The sequence below is a fragment of the Ostrinia nubilalis genome, chromosome 27 (assembly GCF_963855985.1).
Source record: "Ostrinia nubilalis chromosome 27, ilOstNubi1.1, whole genome shotgun sequence".
Taxonomy (NCBI): Eukaryota; Metazoa; Arthropoda; class Insecta; order Lepidoptera; family Crambidae; genus Ostrinia; species Ostrinia nubilalis.
The window spans coordinates 377588-401019 of NC_087114.1; the positions used below are offsets into that span (position 1 = coordinate 377588).

At 47.0% G+C, this 23432-nt stretch overlaps 1 protein-coding gene across 1 annotated transcript; it reads left to right on the plus strand.

The window, feature by feature from the left end:
• Positions 1 to 257: 257 nt before the first annotated feature.
• LOC135084763 (polypeptide N-acetylgalactosaminyltransferase 1-like) lies at positions 258 to 23063 on the plus strand. Its single transcript, XM_063979502.1, has 11 exons — positions 258 to 719; positions 1152 to 1376; positions 10001 to 10092; positions 10837 to 10964; positions 11732 to 11827; positions 12997 to 13076; positions 13621 to 13757; positions 14603 to 14776; positions 21362 to 21428; positions 22374 to 22542; positions 23014 to 23063. Exons 1-11 carry the CDS (start codon positions 258 to 260, stop codon positions 23061 to 23063), a joined length of 1680 nt encoding a protein of 559 aa, XP_063835572.1.
• Positions 23064 to 23432: the final 369 nt, after the last annotated feature.

The following is a 23432-nucleotide window of genomic DNA, read 5'->3' on the forward strand; positions in this document are numbered from 1 at the left end:
CTATGGGGTGTCATTAGGCGTAGCCGTTATGGCCAAAGAACGTTCAGCTGAAATATGCCCGAATTTGTATCATAAAAAGACCGCGATCTTCTAGTCAGGAATTTTAGAGGCTCGTACAGAAAAGCCAGCTTCCCGGGGGAGCCTTTAACCCCTATGGGAACGCGTCCCCAAGGTGGCGGATTGTGTAGCGCTTACTTAGTACCTCAAATCTGCAACGAGCGCCGCCATGGGACATCCTATATGCGGACGACGTCGTAATGATCAGTGAAGATGTGAACAACCTACAGCAGATTTTAGAAAAGTGGAGGGAAGCTCTGGAAACATCTGGTCTGCGAATAAGCAGAGAGAAGACCGAGTACATGCACTGCAACTTTAGTGGCGTCAACAGCAAACACACCATCTGTCTGCAGAACACCCAGCTAAAAGAAGTGGACCATTTCAAATACCTAGGGTCAATCATCAGTAAAGATGGGTCGATAGACACTGATGTCACCCATCGCATAAATACTGGGTGGATGAAATGGAGAGAACTATCCGGCGTGCTATGCGATACCCGAATGCCCGTGCGCATAAAGGGACGAGTATACAGAGCAGCCGTCAGACCAGCCATGACATACGGATCCGAATGCTGGCCGCTCAAAAAGCAGTACGAAAACCAATTGCACTGCGCTGAGATGAAGATGCTCAGATGGGCAGGTGGTGTAACTAGGCTGGACCATGTAAGAAACACACACATAAGAGGCACCTTTAAAGTGAGACCTATCCCAGCTAAATTGCAGGAGAGCCGTCTGCGGTGGTACGGACACGTCATGAGGCGACCACCCGACCATATGACCAGAAAAGTGCTAGACATCCAAACTAAGCCCCGCGGACGAGGAAGACCCCGAATTACATGGATGTCCGTAATCAATAACGACCTTAAAGAAGCCCAAGTTAACAGTAAGACAACCCAGGACCGAGCCGCCTGGAGACGCATGACGCGGAGGGCCGACCCCAAATAAAATGGGAATGGGCCAGGCAAAGTAGTACAGAAAAGCCAGCAGTGTTACATTTCTCTTAATATCTACTAAGTAAGCGCTACACAAAATGCAGCCTGGACCGCGAATAGGAAGTACTCGATCAATCAGGATCAGAATCCCTTTGAGAGCCAGTGTATCCACAGCGTGGGGCTGACGCGAGCTCGCCTCGCTGGCGCGCGCTACGCCGTGGGAGATGTCCTGGTGTTCCTGGACTCCCACTGCGAGGGCCAGCCGGACTGGCTGCGGCCACTCCTCCAGCGCACCAAGGACGACCCTCGGGCCGTGGTGGTGCCCATCATCGACGTCATCGACGCCTCCAACTTCTACTACAGCGTTCAGGACCAGGTCTCATTCCAGGTTGTCGGATGTTTCTCTTGCACGGTTTTTAGGGCACTTAGATGGTTTTTTGGGGTGGTCCTTTGGTCTTTTTGATGGTTTAGTTTTTGATGCCGCGTTAACAGATGTGAGGCTGTAACTTTTGTAAACAATTGACCTGACAGATGGCGTTCAGTTGGACAGTTTAATGGGGTACCTAATTCACATTCTTTCAGGCAAATAATTTCTTGATAAAAACCTAGTTCTCAGTCAACGAATTAATGACAACAGGCTGAACTGATTGAGCCGTCCCGAAGCTTTGAGCTTAACAATACTAGAAATTAATAAAGTTTTAGTGTTCGGTGAAAAGAAATTAAAAAATCAAGGCTTCCAAAACAATACGTAAATATTGCTATCCCAATTAGTCACTGTTTTATGAACCCCTAAAGTTAACCATAGAACCATTGCAGCAACATAACTAGGTAGGGTAGTGTGTAACCAAAGGATCACCCATCTCTACCTCACCCCACAATGTGTCTGTTTAGTCTAGCAAGGCCTCGTCTCACAGTCGTCTGTCCACCACACGAGTGATTTGTCTACGTTCCAGTTTTCGACACCCTGACATTTCTATCATCTGCTTTGGAATGAGAAAGAACGTTGTGTCTGTTTTCATAGTAGGTATACCTAGCTGAAATTAAACGATTCTTGGTTAATTACATATATTCTATCCATGATAATAATAGTGTTGCCTTTATTAAAAGAATTGCGCCATTCTATGAATATTTTGTCGATAGGATAGACTTATGGCATTACTATCGATATGCAAACATTAATCATGACGTTCTTTCCTCTGCTTTCTAGTCACCAGATTTTGAGTTCATTTAAATATTGTTTTAAAAGTATATTCACATTGCCTCATATCATGCGTGATGACTGGTGAGTGAGTCGTTTATATGATAAGGTTAGCCTGCACTCTAGACAACAGATTCAATTTCGTGATCGCTAAGTAATTACGAAATTGAATCTGTCACAAGCACAACTGTCACTTTGTCTACTCCTGTCTGTGGTAAAAAATAGGAACGAAGAAAATGTGAATAAACTTTTATTTCTAGTCACCAAAGGGGCTCATTTTCACCATCTTTGTGTAGTGTGGCTTTGTTTTCGTAATTTTAACTTGTGTGTATTTTAATTTTTGGTTTGTATATCGAGCTTTGGTCGTTGCAGTGTATTTTTGTAACGTTTGTTTTTAATGTGTTTTCTTTGGTATTTTGGGTCAATTGTTTAGTATTTATATTTATAGTGTTTATTTTAGATACTAATAGGGTATGCAAAACCGAAAGTTTATCAAAAACCGATTTTTTTTTCGGTTTCCAAGAAAAAAAACCGGTTTTCGGTTTTTAATCGGTTATTATCGTTCTATTTTTTTTTTCAATCAACTAGTAGTTACATACAGCGATTTGTTACGTCCTGTCCGTTTTGTGTTAGATTAGGTACATTATTTAAGAGAGGGTTATAACAGTTTTGATAAATTTAGCTTATTCATTAGGCATTATAGGCACATAATGAATAAGCTAAATTTAACTCAAGGGATGGTAGTTTATCTCCATTGTACGTAATAATTGTCAACGAATACGTTTTTAAAATTCATTACTCTGTCGGTTTAGTATTTTGTTAATTACCACCATGTACGTAATGTACATCAAAAACGTATTTGTTTACAATAAAATTACGATTGATATAAGCAATATCTTAAATTAAAAAGTATAATAAAATGTAAAAAGCTTTATTTGTGAACGTTAGGTGATTACGATTGATATTTTAAGCAATATCTTAAATTAAAAAGTAGAATAAAATGTAAAAAGGTTTATTTGTGAACGTTAGGTGGTATTTCTGTCAAATTTCAATACACTAAGTATCAGTAATAAGCGTCTGCAGATATCGCAAATAAATGAGATTCAATGTTCAAAACAATTCAGAAATAAAAACTGTTCAACCCACTCACACATAGGTTAATTATTCACTGTAATAATCACCAACTATCTGAATCGCGGGGTGGGTCATGTCAGGTGGCGGGTGCGGGCGGTACGAGTCTTAAATAATTATCGGGGATTCCCCGTTCAAAGGTAAACGACGGAGTAACCAAGTGACAATGTTGCCAAGTTATAAATTGTAAAATAACCAAATATTCGTCAAATATCAAAATACCCAGGTTATATTATAATAAAATGATATTGCTTATTTATGGAATTTGTTACGTGTATACAGATAGAAAAACCGATTTAAATCCGGGTTTTGATTTTTAAAACCGGTTTTAGAATTCGTCGAAAAAGGGCGGTTTTTCCGATTTTTCGGTTTCCGATTAACCGGTTTTGCATTCCCTAGATACTAAGCAAGGTTTTCTTTTCCTCCTTATTTCCGATTACGTCTTCAATTTATTCTTGGACATTTACACGATATAATATTATTTTAATACAATAGTTTCCCATAGTGATGAACACGTTTGAAATTGCAAAGGTACCTAATACCTACACATTACAATCGCCTACATTCGATATACCTCATATTTTCGTACATTTGCGACATAACATACACAGAAAATCTCACGTATTCACAGCATCTATGCCTACGACGCTAAAGACATTCGGCAACGTTGTCAAATGCTTGAACAGATATACGCCATGTAACATGTTGCGAATTATTTCTTTGTATGATCTTTAGGTTCGAGAAGCGTCCCGGTTTTCCATTATTTATTTGTTACAGTAAAATAATCCCATTATAAAAAATGCGTTGAAAAAGTTGATGTAAAATTAAGTGAATTTTAAAGTTGAAAGTTTATACAGGTACACATAGGTTTTGGTAAAGACCAAAAACGCAAATTAATAACGGTGTGTTCTACGGCAAACGATATTTTTATTCTAAGTTCAATGTTGCAAGGTTTCAAGTATTGCCGGCTTAACAGGCAAGTAATCAAGCGGCCACAACAACCCGGGGAGACACGCTACTCTTCCTGGAAACACAAACAAGCAAAAAAGTGTTGATTATGCCAAACGATCGTTCGTTCGTTCGTTTCAGCCGAAAGACGTCCACTGCTGGACAAAGGCCTCCCCCAAGGATTTCCACAAAGACCGGTCCTGCGCCGCTTGCATCCAGGTACCTCCCGCGACCTTCACCAGATCGTCGGTCCACCTAGTGGGAGGCCTGCCCACGCTACGTCTTCCAGCTCGTGGTCGCCATTCAAGAACTTTCCTGCCCCAGCGGCCATCAGCTCTTCGAGCTATGTGCCCCGCCCACTGCCACTTGATTTTAGCGATTCTGCGGGCTATGTCAGTCACTCTGGTTCTCCTACGGATCTCCTCATTTCATGATCAGTGTAACCGCAGGCAGGGTCTGATGGTAGCCAGGGTGCAGGGCGCGAAAGCCGCCCGGGGCGATGTGCTAGTCTTCCTGGACGCGCACTGCGAAGTCGGCGCCGACTGGCTGCGGCCGCTGCTCCAGCGCTCTGCCCACAAACGGGACGCGGTGCTCACGCCGCTCATCGACGTCGTCGACCAGTCCACCTTCCAGCTCGATGCTGCTGAATACTTTCAGGTGTCTGTGACTGTCTTGGCATGTTGTGTCCGTATTCCTGCGCCCCGATTGCGCTAGATATTTTCAACTGCAAGCAACTGGACAACGAACGAAACTCAGCTGTTTGCACAAATTCGTATCGCGGTGTCGCTTTGACAGCTAATTCAAACGAAGCTGTAAAGTAAACTGAAGGCAATTGCATTTTTTTGTAAAAGCTTACAGAAGGCTACTTTTTGTCAAACGCAAGTCAAACGCATCACGAACATTTGCTGTGTTTTAGTGAAAAAATAAGGTGTTCGGACTTTTAATAGAAAGTGTTTAAATCCGTTGTTTTTTTTTTGTTTGCGTGTGAACTTTACCGCGATACCGAATTGCACATTAGCTGAAATGAGAATGAACCTTGACTGGAGTGTGCACTAGAGATGAAACGTGAATGAATTGGAGACATTACAAGTTAGCGCAATCGGGGCCCTGGTAGTAGATCTGGTGCAAGTAATAGCATGGCAAAATTAACCACTTATTTAGGTCGTGTGTTAACGGGCTGGTTTCTATCCAGTCCGTCATTGAGCTGGATCGGCGACGAACAGGAGCGGGTGGAAACCGGCACGTCAACACACGCTTTTCCTCAGCATGCAATATGATGAAACTAACTAATAACAAGAGTGATGGTGAGATACTGTTCTTCTTGGACTCCAATCCCTAAGAGACATCCTTCAATTTTGACTCATTTTTGCGAATTCGTATGCAATTTCGAATGCTTCATCAAAAATGTCTTTAAGCCACCTTCCAGCTTGTTGATTTATTGATTGAATGTTTCCTGTATTCTAGTTTTAGAATACAGCGCTATTCTAGAATCGATTCTAAACGATCTCTTTTGATCGAATTCTAAACAGCCTCTATACACCGTTGATTATTCAGTGTATGACCATAATGTATTTATGTCTTTATGTCGATCTTATCGATCGAAGCGGTAGTTTAGTTGCCAATTGTAATAACTGCATGATTTATTAATAAACTAACCCAACAGCTATGGTGAAGTATAAGAGGGTATAAGGTAGTTAGTTCTAATGATTGAGGTTAGGTTAATATAGTTGATTTTAATACCCCTAAAGCCCAATTTGATCTGCTATCTTTATTCCCTCATCCAAAATTTTGACTTGCAAATCGAATTGAGTTTCCAGTGTTGTTTTGGACTAGATCTGTCAAATGCAAATGATCTCTAGTTATTAAAGGCCTATCTCATCATCATCATCATCATCATTTCAGCCATGGGACGTCCACTGCTGACGTTGTGCATAGGCCTCTCCTAATGATTTCTACATCGCCCGGTTGGTAGCGGCCTGCATCCAGCGCCTTCCTGCTACCTTTATGAGGTCGGTCCACCTTGTGGGTGGACGTCCCACGCTGCGTTTTCCGAGCCTCTCCAAAACCTTGCTGCCCCTTCGGCCGTCAGTTCTACATACTATGTGCCTAACTACTAAAAAACAAACAAACAGTGTTGAATGTATTTGATCCGCAGCGACAATTACTCGTATATCCTCAATGACTTTCGTTTTGTTGTGTTACCGCTTCCCATCGCATGTTATGTTTGTTGATCGACTACGAGTATGTCAATAAGTCGTGTTGTCTATGTTGGTTTCCTCGCGAAAGTATTGAATTATCGTAAATATACGGGCGATTTTGTTGCAAACTGTTTGTTTTAGAAGGGGGTGAATAAATTGCTATAAATATTCTTGTAAAAAAAATTACTTTAGAGTGACTTTAGAGTTTCATAAGTCCTATCATTCGCTAGTGGCGCTATGGTGACCGCGAATATGGTAGCCTTCATACGGCTATTATAATAGTCAGCAAACCTACGAGTATGTTACATATTTTATCGATTTATGACTCGAGCGAGCGTAAGTGTGATGTAAATACTTACAATCGATTTAATATCAACTGAGAAAAGGCGTTTCAAATCGATGTAATGCGCGAAGCGAATCGATTTCCTGCGTAGCTTTTATTAGGTAACTTAAATTATTTCTAGTTATTATCAATTATTAAAATATTTAATAATAAATGATAAAGAAGTTAGTCCAGTGACGATTTGATTCAAATTCTTTATTAATACGTCACCACTTCCGGACAGATATTGAAATAAAATGTTTTCTCACTCTCTACCGTTCACGTCCGTTTACCATGGGGAGAGTTGACTTGGCCCACTTGGCCAGCTTGGTCCACGGGCCAAATCGCTGGATTGAATTTTTAAATATTTCTTCCGGCAACTGTGTCCATTCTAAGATTATAGAGTAGATTTTTGGCCCCAGTTGCCGGAAGAAAAAATATCTAAAAATTCAAACCAGCGTCTTGGCCCGTGGGCCAAGCCAAAAGTGGGCCCAGTCGCTGAAAGACTCGCCAAATTTTTTTTTTTTTTTTTTTCAAATTAAAGTGTTAAAACGCAAATAGTCTTTGAAAAAGATTTGGCTAAAGCCTGATCCGTGAGCACGTAGAATTTTGTCCAATGACCCCAAGCTACCCATCCTTATCGCTCGCGCGTAATTATGTTGCTATCGCGCTCGCACACTCACTGCGGGTGCCAGTCGCACAGTCGCGACAGCAATATAATTAGGCGCGAGCGATAAGGACGGGTAGCTCGGGGTCATTGGACAAAATTCTACGTGCTCATGGACCGGGCTTTAGTACCATTCATGCCTTCACATTTACCGTACTCGTATTAATAGAAATACAATCTCAAACTACATCGCCCATATCTGCGTAAACCTAATTAACTAGTACTTACTACCGCATACACAACGGCGATTGTCAAAGAACAATGACGCACGCGCGGTTCGCACGCGATGTTTGCGCACGAGTCGATTGATAGAATTTATGCTTGACTGGACACGCGAGTCTGGTCAACTACAGTACTGAATGATGCAAGTTTTTAATTATAATAAAGGGGAATAATATGAAAAAGGAAAATAAAATCTTTTTTATTTTCACTGTGGCTTCGTGCGATTTACACTCGTGTTGCCAGAGTCAAGTAAATGAAAACATTTCATTAATTAAAATTCAAATAATGATGTGATGAATGATAGATGACGTTTTACCCCTTTGGTGCTCTTTGGCGACTTGGCCCGTGGACCAAGCTAAAAGTGGGCCAAGTCGCTGGAGGACTCTAAGAAGAGTCTGTGGTACTTTACGGAGATCTCGCGCAGCTACGTCTTAAAAAAACACTTGATGGTGAAAACAAAAACAATTACTATAAATTAGTAAGGGAAAGAGAAGTTTTTAACCGCCTCTGTGGTCTAGTGGTAAGACCACCTGCTTCAGACGCAGAGGTCCCGGGTTCGATTCCCAGTGGAGGCAGATTTTTCTGTTCGGTTTGGTTAAGGGTAGGGCTTGTTCTAAGTCCGCCTGGCTAGCTACCACCATCTTACCTAAGTCAGTCGCCATAACAACAATGTTAACAGCATTGTTGTGTTCCGGCAGTTAGAGGTAAGATAGCCAGTTCCTCCGTGGTTGAGGATTCCGGGTGAAGCTCGCTTCCACCTTCGGCCTGATCGTCACTTACCATCAGGTGAGATACAGGCCAAGAGCTTCCTCGTTGTGGATTAAAAAAAAAAAAAGTGCAGGTGCGGTTTTGTTCCCCAGTCGATGAAGCACATGATGTCGTGCCCTGAGTGCCCGAACAACTGCACTCAGGACGATTTAGTTAATGCTGCTGACAACGCCATTTTTGTGGCCGAGTTTTGGGCTGACACTGTGTAGGTTTGTCGTCGACACGATAAGAAGAAGAAGTGTAAGGGAAAAAATTGGGCTTAAGGCATTAAGCAAAGACTTGACTAAACAGTGTTTTAAAAACATAACCCTCCGTCTGGCGCAGTCGGGTAAATATACTGTTTAATAGGTTCGCCTTTGCAATGAAAAACGTGTTACCGAATCGAACTTCAACAACAAAACGGGAAACAATTGATTTTGATATCACCACGTTTAGTAACACGTGACTAAAAGTTAGGGTAATATTACTTCATTTTCCAAATAACGTTTTTTACTGCATTTATTGTGAAAGTAAGCGAATTAATATTAAAATATTCATTGATGAACAACACAATTTTTATTAGTGATAAATAAAAGCGTTTGTATGATTCGGACCGATATTATGCAATTAACGTAAACTACCCTCGCATCATCGACTTGTAGTAAGTTGTGTCAATGCGGTTTATTTTGTAAAACGCTATTAAATGGTACAGTTTTAAATTGTTCATCATGATCTTAAAATAACTAAAATTATCAGTAAGAATAAAGAAGAAAAAACATTCGTGATTAGGTGAGTAAGTACTCCACAGGTGAAAAAAATAAAATTACTATAATAACATACTTACATACTTCTCATACATTATACCTACTAAACTATTATTGTAAATTTTGCTCTTTAACTTTTTTATTAACTAGCACTAACCGCCTACCACTGTAGTATCTAGCCAAAAGATTGACGCGGACCTCTCATCAACCCTCCTAGACAAAGCAACACGTGACAGTTTTTCGAAATCACTAAGCCTTTTTTAATTTTGTTCTGTAAAGCGATTTCGTAATTACTAAAACTGTTTTAATGTTTGTCTAGGGGGGTAGTAAATGGTCTGAGTCAAACGATTGTAAAAATAATTATTTGTTATGGGTATTTATAAAAACTTGTAAAGAAGGTAAGTCATATTCCTCAATGGGTTTTTCGGAGTGTGTATTTTTACTTGTGGCCGAGGAGGTTAGGTTTACTGTCCACGCAGGTGTATCTTTATAGACACGTCGTTTTACGCTTGTGTTACACAGCTGCAGTTTACATACAAAATGTTCATAGCTAAAGTGACGAATACGATGCTAAACTACACCTCCGTGAATAGTAGACCTTATGGTGCAGTTACACTATGCGTGAAACTGATCGAGACGTATAGTGTAAACACTCACTTCAGCTAGTTCCACCGTGAGTCGCCCATATTTCGTGTGCGTACTTGCGCTTCTATTCGATCCTACCGCATAGTGTAACTGTGCCATCACACAAGTAATATCGTTTTTATTGTGGTCCCGTGTAGTGTTTAGTAGTTTAACCACTTGTATGGCGGCAGGTTGGAGGATTCACCTTCATGGGCCACTTCACGTGGATCGAGGTGCCCGAGCGAGAGAAGAAGAGGCGCGGCTCGGACATAGCGCCCACGTGGTGAGTGCGGCTTTTGTTTTAATTTGAGAATCATTAACGGCTCATTTTATTGGTTGTACAGTCAGCGTCAAATAATTCGTGACACCCAAAGTAGCCAAAAAATTCGCGACACGTCTGTTACAATTGGAATATGTTGTGTTGACAAATTTTTGGTCACTTTGGGTGTCACGAACTAATCGACGCTTTGATACATACAGTGAGGCGAGGAACAATATCTGTACGCATGGCATTTATAGCCCGCATTCGGAGGGATATTATCACTAGTCGATTAGAAACGACTGCGGTATGCGAGAGAACATTCATCGGACGTTTTTTTGGCGGTTTCTTTGCGAGATTGAGTCTGATTAGACGTTCTTTCTATGCTTTGTGCCGACCGATGGATTTTCATACAGCATGCGAGGACTCCATGCTTGGATTCACCACAATAGTCCAGTGACGGCGGGGTTATCAGAGGTGGAATTGTAAAGCAATCATTATCATTTGACAGTTCATAACGTACGATTATTCTGTAAAACGCTTTGTTTAAGTGACTTTATTGTACGTTATGAACTGTCAAATGATTACGATTGCTTTACACAATTCCACCTCAGAGCTCTACAGATTTCGAATCGGCCAGTCTGACACCGACACCGTTAGGTTATTGTCTAAATATATTTTATTGGCTAATAGAAGCCATACTAAAAAGATGTAATGATTGGAATAGAATGTAATGTATATGATGGAAATAAAAGTAATGTTCGACAGGTCTCCAACCATGGCGGGCGGCCTGTTCGCGATCAACCGCGCGTACTACTGGGAGCTGGGAGCGTATGACGAGCAGATGGCCGGCTGGGGCGGCGAGAACCTCGAGATGTCCTTCCGCATCTGGCAATGTGAGTTGATAGGTTGATACTACTGGCATCCCGTGTATCCCCTAGGTACAGATCACAGAAACTAAAGGGAGATGCGACAAGGGGACGGGGCCGGTGTCACAGAAATATGCCCAAAAACAGAACACCCCGTAGCATCTGGATGCGCCAGCGTGAGACCGGTGGTATGGAAATCTGTGGGAGCGGCCAATGGTCCCTCCGCTTTGCACTGGAGGCAAGTCTAACCTTAACTTCCAAATCCTCCTATGTTCTGACTTTCACTGGTTGGGTTTTACTGGCGGTCAAGCTGTAGATCCTGGCTACACAGGAGTTGCAGCGGTTGGAACGAGAGGTGGGAAGTCCCGTATGGTCAGTAGTGGACGTTCACTTGGGTGAAACGAGTATATGCATACTTGTAATGGCGTAGTCAGCAGTGTTTCCCAAACATTTTTCTATCAAAGGCTGGCGTTTTTCACACTCCTTCTTTGCTTACGTTGAAACTGGTCTGGAATGGTCCAGTATAAAAACGTCGAACGAAGAAGAAGAATAAAACTTACGCCCGTATTAACAAACATTACTATGAGGTCTCACAGTGCGCGTGAACGCACAGGGTGACGACATACAAACCAATCACACAGCTCTATTCAACGCTGTGCGTTCGATTTGCTGCTTCACTTAAGCAAGCATCGTTTGTGAATACGGGCGTTAAAACCCCGCTAACCCTTCTAGCTCGTGTGCTCGTGTTAAGGGTTCACCACAAATAAGAATCAGTGTTATTCCTTATGTTCCAGGCGGCGGCACCCTGGAGACGATCCCTTGCTCGCGGGTGGGCCACGTGTTCCGCAGCTTCCACCCCTACGGGCTACCAGCGCAGTCCGACACGCACGGTAACTATCATCATCAGGATATTTAGTCATCACTGCAGGAGTACGATCTAATTTACCAGAAGAAAATGCAGTATTTGGCCTACAATATTTCTTATGCTGGCCAGACGGGTTAGGAAGACCTGATCTCATTTTCCCCCTTAGTCGCCGCTTAAGACATCCACGGGAAGAGTGGTGTTTCGACGTTTCCACCCCTACGGTCTACCAGCTCAGTCCGACACGCACGGTAAGTGTCATCATCATCACGTCATTTAGTCTCCACTGCAGGAGCACGACCTAATTTACCAGGATTTGGCCTACAATATTTCTTACGCTGGCCAGACCTGATCTCATTTTTCCCTTTAGTCGCCTCTTACGACATCCACGGGAAGAGTGGGTGGTGTTCCGAAGCTTTCACCCCTAGGGTCTTCTACCAGCTCAGTCCGACACGCACGGTAACTATCATCATCAGGTCATAGTCTCCACTGCAGGAGTACTATCTAATTTACCAGAGGCAAATGGAGTATTTGGCCTACACTCCACACGTTGGCCAGACGGGTTGGGGAGTGCACATTTGTCCCTTAGTCACGTCTTACGACATCCACGGGAAGAATGGGGGATGCTTCGAAGCTTTCACCCCTACGGTCTACCAGCTCAGTCCGACACGCACGGTAACTTGTGATAGTTATCATTAAGACATTTAGTGTCCACTGCAGGAGCACACTCTAGTTTACAAGAGGCTAATGGAGTATTTGGCCCACAATATTTCTTATGCTGGCCAGACGGGTTAGAAAGACCTGATCTCATTTTCCCCCTTAGTCGCCTCTTACGACATCCACGGCAAGATTGGGGGTAATCCTATTCTATTCTGCCGTATAAATATAGCCCGCAATAATACATTGCACACATAGCTCGTAGAGACGATGGCCGTTGGTGCAGAAAAGTTCTCGAGTGGCGACCACGGGCTGGAACACGTAGCGTGGGCAGGCCTCCTACTAGGTGGACCTACGATCTGGTAAAGGTCGCGGGAAGAGCCTGTATGCGAGCGGCGCAGGAACGTTCATTGTGTAAAACCTTGGGGGAGGCCTTTGACCAGCAGTGGACGTCATTTGACTGAAACGTACGAATAAACCTAATGGCGACGAAAATGTACACAAAATGATTATGTAAATGTTTTATACTTTTTTTTACAGGTATCAACACAGCCAGAATGGCCGAAGTGTGGATGGACGAGTATGCCGAACTGTTCTACCTGCACCGACCGGACTTGAGGGTAATTTTATTTTATACACTACAGCATTTTAGACGTACTATGTTGACATTGAAATAGTCTCTATTCAATTAAAAATAGAAGCTATTTGACCTGAATATGCGGAGGAACATAAAAATGCCTAGATGTGCTGCTTTTCCTCAAAAACCTCTAAAGTCACATTATTTTTTAAAATCTGAATTCAGAAGAGGTCCACTAAAAGGGGATTTTTTCCCCCTACCTCAAAATTACAGACTAACGTAACCTTTTCTTTACCAACTTAGATAAAGCCATTGCACGCCCATGAATGTGTTATTTTTCTATGAAAGAGCCATCGTTTTACCATCCCTAAAATGCTTTCTTTTTTACATATTTTTATTTATTTATTTCATTTTCATCATCATCATCATTTTAGCCATAGGACGTCCACTGCTGAACATAGGCCTCCCCCAATGCTTTCCATGTTGATATTCTCCAATTTTCAAATTTGAATTTAGAAGAGACCCATAAAAGGGGGATTTGTCCCCTTTCTCAAAATGCCAGACTAATTAAACATCTTCTTTCTCAGAAAAACCCCAAAATCGGTGACGTGACCCACCGCAAGATTCTCCGCGAGAAGCTGAAGTGCAAGAGCTTCCAGTGGTACCTGGACAACGTGTATAAAGAGAAGTTTGTGCCCGTCAGAGACGTGTATGGATACGGAAGGTATGTTTGTCACTTTAAGAAATTATATGTGTAGAGTTTGATCCCCTTTTGTTAGTGTGACAGTTGTAACAAATTATTTACCGAGTGTAGTTTTGACAAAAAAAATCTTGTTTATGAGTTTGACCTTCAATATTTCAAAAACCACAGGTTTCCCAGATATGGTTCAAGAAAAATTCAGGTTCTTAACAGGTTCAGAAATAATTACCATCAATATGTGGGGAACACGTGGAATCTAGCTTCGTGATGGGTTTTTATATCCTTCATTTTCTAGTGAAATATTGATGGTCAGGCCTTTGTCCAAAAATGAACTGAAAGACGAACATTCCTAGAAAAAGATCTCACCAAGGATCAATTGATAGCCACTCCAAAGATTTCCAGACAACTTTTATGTATTACTAGCTGTGCCGCGACTTCGTACGCGTGAAAACCCGTTTATGCAACATTTTTCTATGTTGCTCTGCGTCTATTACTTGTAGCGTGATGGTATATAGCCTTCCTCGATAAATGGGCTTTCTAACACTGAAATAATTTTTCAAATCAGACCAGTAGTTCCTGAGATTAGAGCGTTCAAGTAAACAAACAAACAAACTCTTCAGCTTTATAATATTAAAGCCTGGTCCGTGAGCACGTAGAATCCCGTCCAATGACCCCAAGCTGCCCATCCTTGTCGCTCGCACGTAATTATGTTGCTGTCGCGCTCGCACACTCACTGCAGGCGCGCGTCGCACAGTCGCGACAGCAATATAATTACGCACGAGCGATAAGGATGGGTAGCTTGGGGTCATTGGACGGGATTCTACGTGTTCACGGACCAGGCTTTAGTATAGATTTGATGTGTTATTCAGGTTCGTGAACCCAGCCACCAACATGTGCCTGGACACGCTCCAGCGCGAAGGCAGCGCGTCCCCGCTCGGCGTGTACCCGTGCCACGCGCGTCTGCAGGCCACGCAGTACTTCAGTCTGTCCGCCCGCGGGGAACTACGAGACGAGGAGGCCTGCGCCGAGCTGCAGCACTCCAGGTGACCGGACACTAGCCGGACACTACACTAGCCGGACACTACACTAGCCGGACACTAGACACGAGGCGCGCTGCAGGCCACGCAGTACTTCAGCCTGTCGGCCCGCGGCGAGCTGCGAGACGAGGAGGCCTGCGCCGAGCTGCAGCACTCCAGGTGACCGGACACTAGCCGGACACTACACTAGCCGGACACTACACTAGCCGGACACTACACTAGCCGGACACTACACTAGCCGGACACTGCACTAGCCGGACACTACACTAGCCGGACACTAGACACGAGGCGCGCTGCAGGCCACGCAGTACTTCAGCCTGTCGGCCCGCGGCGAGCTGCGAGACGAGGAGGCCTGCGCCGAGCTGCAGCACTCCAGGTGACCGGACACTAGCCGGACACTACACTAGCCGGACACTACACTAGCCGGACACTAGACACGAGGCGCGCTGCAGGCCACGCAGTACTTCAGCCTGTCGGCCCGCGGCGAGCTGCGAGACGAGGAGGCCTGCGCCGAGCTGCAGCACTCCAGGTGACCGGACACTAGCCGGACACTACACTAGCCGGACACTACACTAGCCGGACACTACACTAGCCGGACACTGCACTAGCCGGACACTACACTAGCCGGACACTAGACACGAGGCGCGCTGCAGGCCACGCAGTACTTCAGCCTGTCGGCCCGCGGCGAGCTGCGAGACGAGGAGGCCTGCGCCGAGCTGCAGCACTCCAGGTGACCGGACACTAGCCGGACACTACACTAGCCGGACACTACACTAGCCGGACACTAGACACGAGGCGCGCTGCAGGCCACGCAGTACTTCAGCCTGTCCGCCCGCGGCGAGCTGCGCGATGAGGAGGCCTGCGCCGAGCTGCAGCACTCCAGGTGACACCCGGACACTAGCCGGACACTACACTAGCCGGACACTAGACACGAGGCGCGCTGCAGGCCACGCAGTACTTCAGCCTGTCCGCCCGCGGCGAGCTGCGCGATGAGGAGGCCTGCGCCGAGCTGCAGCACTCCAGGTGACACCCGGACACTAGCCGGACACTACACTAGCCGGACACTACACTAGCCGGACACTAGACACGAGGCGCGCTGCAGGCCACGCAGTACTTCAGCCTGTCGGCCCGCGGCGAGCTGCGAGACGAGGAGGCCTGCGCCGAGCTGCAGCACTCCAGGTGACCGGACACTAGCCGGACACTACACTAGCCGGACACTACACTAGCCGGACACTACACTAGCCGGACACTACACTAGCCGGACACTACACTAGCCGGACACTACACTAGCCGGACACTACACTAGCCGGACACTACACTAGCCGGACACTTCACTAGCCGGACACTACACTAGCCGGACACTACACTAGCCGGACACTACACTAGCCGGACACTACACTAGCCGGACACTGCACTAGCCGGACACTGCACTAGCCGGACACTACACTAGCCGGACACTGCACTAGCCGGACACTACACTAGCCGGACACTGCACTAGCCGGACACTGCACTAGCCGGACACTACACTAGCCGGACACTACACTAGCCGGACACTAGACACGAGGCGCGCTGCAGGCCACGCAGTACTTCAGTCTGTCCGCCCGCGGGGAACTGCGAGACGAGGAGGCCTGCGCCGAGCTGCAGCACTCCAGGTGACCGGACACTAGCCGGACACTACACTAGCCGGACACTACACTAGCCGGACACTACACTAGCCGGACACTACACTAGCCGGACACTACACTAGCCGGACACTACACTAGCCGGACACTACACTAGCCGGACACTACACTAGCCGGACACTACACTAGCCGGACACTACACTAGCCGGACACTGCACTAGCCGGACACTACACTAGCCGGACACTGCACTAGCCGGACACTACACTAGCCGGACACTGCACTAGCCGGACACTGCACTAGCCGGACACTGCACTAGCCGGACACTACACTAGCCGGACACTACACTAGCCGGACACTACACTAGCCGGACACTACACTAGCCGGACACTACACTTGCCGGACACTGCACTAGCCGGACACTACACTAGCCGGACACTACACTAGCCGGACACTACACTAGCCGGACACTACACTAGCCGGACACTGCACTAGCCGGACACTACACTAGCCGGACACTGCACTAGCCGGACACTACACTAGCCGGACACTACACTAGCCGGACACTAGACTAGCCGGACACTGCACTAGCCGGACACTACACTAGCCGGACACTACACTAGCCGGACACTGCACTAGCCGGACACTGCACTAGCCGGACACTACACTAGCCGGACACTACACTAGCCGGACACTGCACTAGCCGGACACTGCACTAGCCGGACACTGCACTAGCCGGACACTGCACTAGCCGGACACTGCACTAGCCGGACACTGCACTAGCCGGACACTGCACTAGCCGGACACTGCACTAGCCGGACACTACACTAGCCGGACACTACACTAGCCGGACACTAGACTAGCCGGACACTGCACTAGCCGGACACTACACTAGCCGGACACTACACTAGCCGGACACTACACTAGCCGGACACTGCACTAGCCGGACACTACACTAGCCGGACACTGCACTAGCCGGACACTGCACTAGCCGGACACTACACTAGCCGGACACTGCACTAGCCGGACACTACACTAGCCGGACACTGCACTAGCCGGACACTGCACTAGCCGGACACTACACTAGCCGGACACTACACTAGCCGGACACTAGACACGAGGCGCGCTGCAGGCCACGCAGTACTTCAGTCTGTCCGCCCGCGGGGAACTGCGAGACGAGGAGGCCTGCGCCGAGCTGCAGCACTCCAGGTGACCGGACACTAGCCGGACACTACACTAGCCGGACACTACACTAGCCGGACACTACACTAGCCGGACACTACACTAGCCGGACACTACACTAGCCGGACACTTCACTAGCCGGACACTTCACTAGCCGGACACTACACTAGCCGGACACTACACTAGCCGGACACTACACTAGCCGGACACTACACTAGCCGGACACCACACTAGCCGGACACTTCACTAGCCGGACACTTCACTAGCCGGACACTACACTAGCCGGACACTACACTAGCCGGACACTAGACACGAGGCGCGCTGCAGGCCACGCAGTACTTCAGTCTGTCCGCCCGCGGGGAACTGCGAGACGAGGAGGCCTGCGCCGAGCTGCAGCACTCCAGGTGACCGGACACTAGCCGGACACTACACTAGCCGGACACTACACTAGCCGGACACTACACTAGCCGGACACTAGACTAGCCGGACACTGCACTAGCCGGACACTACACTAGCCGGACACTTCACTAGCCGGACACTACACTAGCCGGACACTACACTAGCCGGACACTACACTAGCCGGACACTGCACTAGCCGGACACTACACTAGCCGGACACTGCACTAGCCGGACACTACACTAGCCGGACACTGCACTAGCCGGACACTGCACTAGCCGGACACTACACTAGCCGGACACTACACTAGCCGGACACTAGACACGAGGCGCGCTGCAGGCCACGCAGTACTTCAGTCTGTCCGCCCGCGGGGAACTGCGAGACGAGGAGGCCTGCGCCGAGCTGCAGCACTCCAGGTGACCGGACACTAGCCGGACACTACACTAGCCGGACACTACACTAGCCGGACACTACACTAGCCGGACACTACACTAGCCGGACACTACACTAGCCGGACACTTCACTAGCCGGACACTTCACTAGCCGGACACTACACTAGCCGGACACTACACTAGCCGGACACTACACTAGCCGGACACTACACTAGCCGGACACCACACTAGCCGGACACTTCACTAGCCGGACACTTCACTAGCCGGACACTACACTAGCCGGACACTACACTAGCCGGACACTAGACACGAGGCGCGCTGCAGGCCACGCAGTACTTCAGTCTGTCCGCCCGCGGGGAACTGCGAGACGAGGAGGCCTGCGCCGAGCTGCAGCACTCCAGGTGACCGGACACTAGCCGGACACTACACTAGCCGGACACTACACTAGCCGGACACTACACTAGCCGGACACTACACTAGCCGGACACTACACTAGCCGGACACTACACTAGCCGGACACTACACTAGCCGGACACTACACTAGCCGGACACTACACTAGCCGGACACTACACTAGCCGGACACTGCACTAGCCGGACACTGCACTAGCCGGACACTGCACTAGCCGGACACTACACTAGCCGGACACTGCACTAGCCGGACACTGCACTAGCCGGACACTGCACTAGCCGGACACTACACTAGCCGGACACTACACTAGCCGGACACTACACTAGCCGGACACTACACTAGCCGGACACTACACTTGCCGGACACTGCACTAGCCGGACACTACACTAGCCGGACACTACACTAGCCGGACACTACACTAGCCGGACACTACACTAGCCGGACACTGCACTAGCCGGACACTACACTAGCCGGACACTGCACTAGCCGGACACTACACTAGCCGGACACTACACTAGCCGGACACTAGACTAGCCGGACACTGCACTAGCCGGACACTACACTAGCCGGACACTACACTAGCCGGACACTGCACTAGCCGGACACTGCACTAGCCGGACACTACACTAGCCGGACACTGCACTAGCCGGACACTACACTAGCCGGACACTGCACTAGCCGGACACTGCACTAGCCGGACACTGCACTAGCCGGACACTGCACTAGCCGGACACTACACTAGCCGGACACTGCACTAGCCGGACACTACACTAGCCGGACACTACACTAGCCGGACACTCCACTAGCCGGACACTACACTAGCCGGACACTAGACTAGCCGGACACTGCACTAGCCGGACACTACACTAGCCGGACACTACACTAGCCGGACACTACACTAGCCGGACACTGCACTAGCCGGACACTACACTAGCCGGACACTGCACTAGCCGGACACCACACTAGCCGGACACTAGACTAGCCGGACACTGCACTAGCCGGACACTACACTAGCCGGACACTACACTAGCCGGACACTACACTAGCCGGACACTACACTAGCCGGACACTGCACTAGCCGGACACTACACTAGCCGGACACTGCACTAGCCGGACACTACACTAGCCGGACACTGCACTAGCCGGACACTACACTAGCCGGACACTACACTAGCCGGACACTACACTAGCCGGACACTGCACTAGCCGGACACTGCACTAGCCGGACACTGCACTAGCCGGACACTACACTAGCCGGACACTACACTAGCCGGACACTACACTAGCCGGACACTACACTAGCCGGACACTACACTTGCCGGACACTATCCTAGCCGGACACTACACTAGCCGGACACTGCACTAGCCGGACACTACACTAGCCGGACACTGCACTAGCCGGACACTGCACTAGCCGGACACTGCACTAGCCGGACACTGCACTAGCCGGACACTACACTAGCCGGACACTGCACTAGCCGGACACTACACTAGCCGGACACTGCACTAGCCGGACACTACACTAGCCGGACACTGCACTAGCCGGACACTACACTAGCCGGACACTGCACTAGCCGGACACTACACTAGCCGGACACTGCACTAGCCGGACACTACACTAGCCGGACACTAGACACGAGGCGCGCTGCAGGCCACGCAGTACTTCAGCCTGTCGGCCCGCGGGGAACTGCGAGACGAGGAGGCCTGCGCCGAGCTTCAGCATTCCAGGTGATTGGGGATAACTAGGGACAAGTCCTCTTCTAGATATGACACTTGGGGACAATGCCCCTTCCAGGTGATGGGGGATGAGATTGTTGGGGACAAGTCCCCTTCTAGGTATATGACACTTGGGTACAAGGCCCCTTCTAGATATGATACTGATGGGGACAAATCCCCTTCTAGGTATGACACTTGGGGACAAATCCCCTTCTAGGTATGACTCTTGGAGACAAGTCTCATTCTGGGTATGACACTTGGGGACAAATCCCCTTCTAGGTATGACTCTTGGAGACAAGTCTCATTCTGGGTATGACACTTGGGGACGAGTCCCCTTTTAGGTGTCGTTAATTTCAGCCGAAAGACGTCCACTGCTGGACAATAGCCTCCCCCAAGGATTTTCACAAAGACCGATCCTGCGCCGCCCGCATCCAGGCGCCTCCCGCTACCTTCACCAAATCGTCGGTGTACCTAGTGGGAGGCTTGCCCATGGTACGTCTTCCGGCCCCTTTTCTGTATTTATTTATTGATTTTAACTATAACATACACGTCCCCATCTAGATTTAACACTGTTGGATACAGTGTTCATCAAAGTATGGCACTGTAATTAGATACACGTTCCTTACCAGGTATGACGCTGTGGGATACAAGTCCCCTTCTAGATATGACACTGATGGGGACAAATCCCCTTCTAGGTACGACACTGTTCGGAACAAATCCCCTTCTAGGTATGACACTTTTGGGGACAAATCCCCTTCTAGATACGACACTGTTGGGGACAAGTCCCCTTCTAGGTACGACACTGTTGGGGACAAGTCCCCTTCTAATTAAGGCACTAATACTGGATGTAGGCTAAATAATATTTTTGTTACAGAGATACTCCGATTGAAAAAGGGCGACGTGTGCTGATGTCAAACTGTCACGGAAAACTTAGAGGACAGGTATGAACACAAAAAATATATTTAAGATCTATTATAATTCCCCTACCCCAAAGCCGTGTGGTGATGGCAGAGTAGAATACATTTGTCACCAACTCCTACTCTTCCCACGGGTGTGTCGTAAGAGGCGACTTAGGGACTACACATTAAACAGAGAACGGGCAGCAGCGCTCTCTAAAAAAACTCAATCTTTTAAACTGCGATCTCCAACCCGCCTGCCAAGCGTGGAGATTATGGCAAAACCCTCCACTATAGTGGAGGAGGCTCATAGTCCAGCAGTGGACTGTAAAGGGCTGTTGATGATGAAACCTTTATATTTTTTTAAGCAATTCTGAGATATGTTATGATTTTAAAGCTACTTAAAACAAATAATTGAAAAATAACTCGGTTTTTAAGGCTACAGGAAAGTGTGCTTAAAGAAATTCTGTCTAAATAATTGGTTAATGGAGTCAAGTATCCAATTTAAACCCATCCAGTGTCTAAGTAGCTCAGTTGGAAGAGCAGTCGCCCGGCAAGCGAAAGGTCGTGGGTTCGATTCCCGCCTATTTTTTCGAGTTGTTTATTTAAAATTCTTTTTTTTTATCCACAACTAGGAAGCTCTTGGCCTGTATCTCACCTGATGGTAAGTGACGATCAGGCCGAAGGTGGAAGCGAGCTTCACCCGGAATCCTCAACCACGGAGGAACTGGCTATCTTACCTCTAACTGCCGGAACACAACAATGTTCTTAACATTGTTGTAACTCAGAATAGTGTCTGAGTTTCTTGCGCTGCTTCTTCTCAGCACTGGCCCATTTATTGTCCCGAAGCAGTGGTAGGGTTAATACTGGGACGTGTAAAAGTGTTTTTTTAAAGCCTACTTACAGAAATAAATGAGTTTTACTGAGAGTTTTTACTGAGTTTTACTGTTATGGCGACAGACTTAGGTAAGCCCCTTCCCATTGTTCTAGAAATGGCGCTACCTTCCCTCCGGTCAGCTACAGCACGCCGCTACGGGCCTGTGTCTGGACGCGGGTTATGACGCAGGTGCTGACGTCATGGCGCGCCCGTGCGGGTCGAACGCGCCCGCGCAGAGATGGAAGATCGACTATAATCAGGACAACGACTTCAGGCTAGATAGTGAGTATAATAACCTGTATTTAACTATAACCAAATGTGTTTAAAAAATATAAACGCAAAAATATCGTTCCAAAATGTCGGCAAAAACAATCGAACATCGAATTAAAAATGAAAAATAAATTGCATAAAAACAAATTAATATCGCGAAAACTCATTAGAATTGCAAAAATGGAATATCGTAAAACAAAAGAACATCGACATGACATGAGAAGGAGGGTCTAATGGAAGGTTGTTGAGTGCTAAAACTGTATTTAACTACCTATAATTGATAACCAAATGATGTGCGTAAAAAAAAGAAACGTAATAATATCGTTCCAAAATGTCGCCAAAAAACAATCGAACATCGAATTAAACATGAAAAAAATTAGCATAAAAAAACAAATTACTATCGCGAAAACTCAATCGAATCGCTAAAATGGAATATCGTAAAACAAAAGAGCATAGATTTGACAAAAAACGGCGGTTCTATAGTGCTCGCTACAGCACGCCGCTACGGGCCTATGTCTGGACGCGGGCTATGACGCGGGCGCTGACGTCATGGCGCGCCCGTGCGGGTCGAACGCGCCCGCGCAGAGATGGAAGATCGACTATAACCAGGACAACGACTTCAGGCTAGACAGTGAGTCACTACTATTACCTTTATCGGCCTTTACCACGCCTCTAAAGTAAACTATAAAACCGAAAAACTGTACCTCAAAGTTAAACAAATGCAAAACTAAATGACACCACAAAGAAAGAAAAGTAAAAATGAGAGATCGATTTAAAATGTCACCAAAAACAATCGAAGATCGTATTATAAATGAAAATAATGAGCAAAAGATCGATGTAAAATGTCGCCAAAAAACAAACGAACATCGAACTACGAATGAAAATTATTAGCTTCAAAAACA

Bases quoted from the DNA above. Each gene is read 5' to 3' on its own strand.
- LOC135084763 (XM_063979502.1), top strand. From the start codon at position 258: ATGATCAGTGAAGATGTGAACAACCTACAGCAGATTTTAGAAAAGTGG. The intron at 14,777-21,361 runs GTGACCGGACAC...TTTTTGTTACAG, and splicing joins GCCGAGCTGCAGCACTCCAG to AGATACTCCGATTGAAAAAG. The intron at 21,429-22,373 runs GTATGAACACAA...CCATTGTTCTAG, and splicing joins ACGGAAAACTTAGAGGACAG to AAATGGCGCTACCTTCCCTC.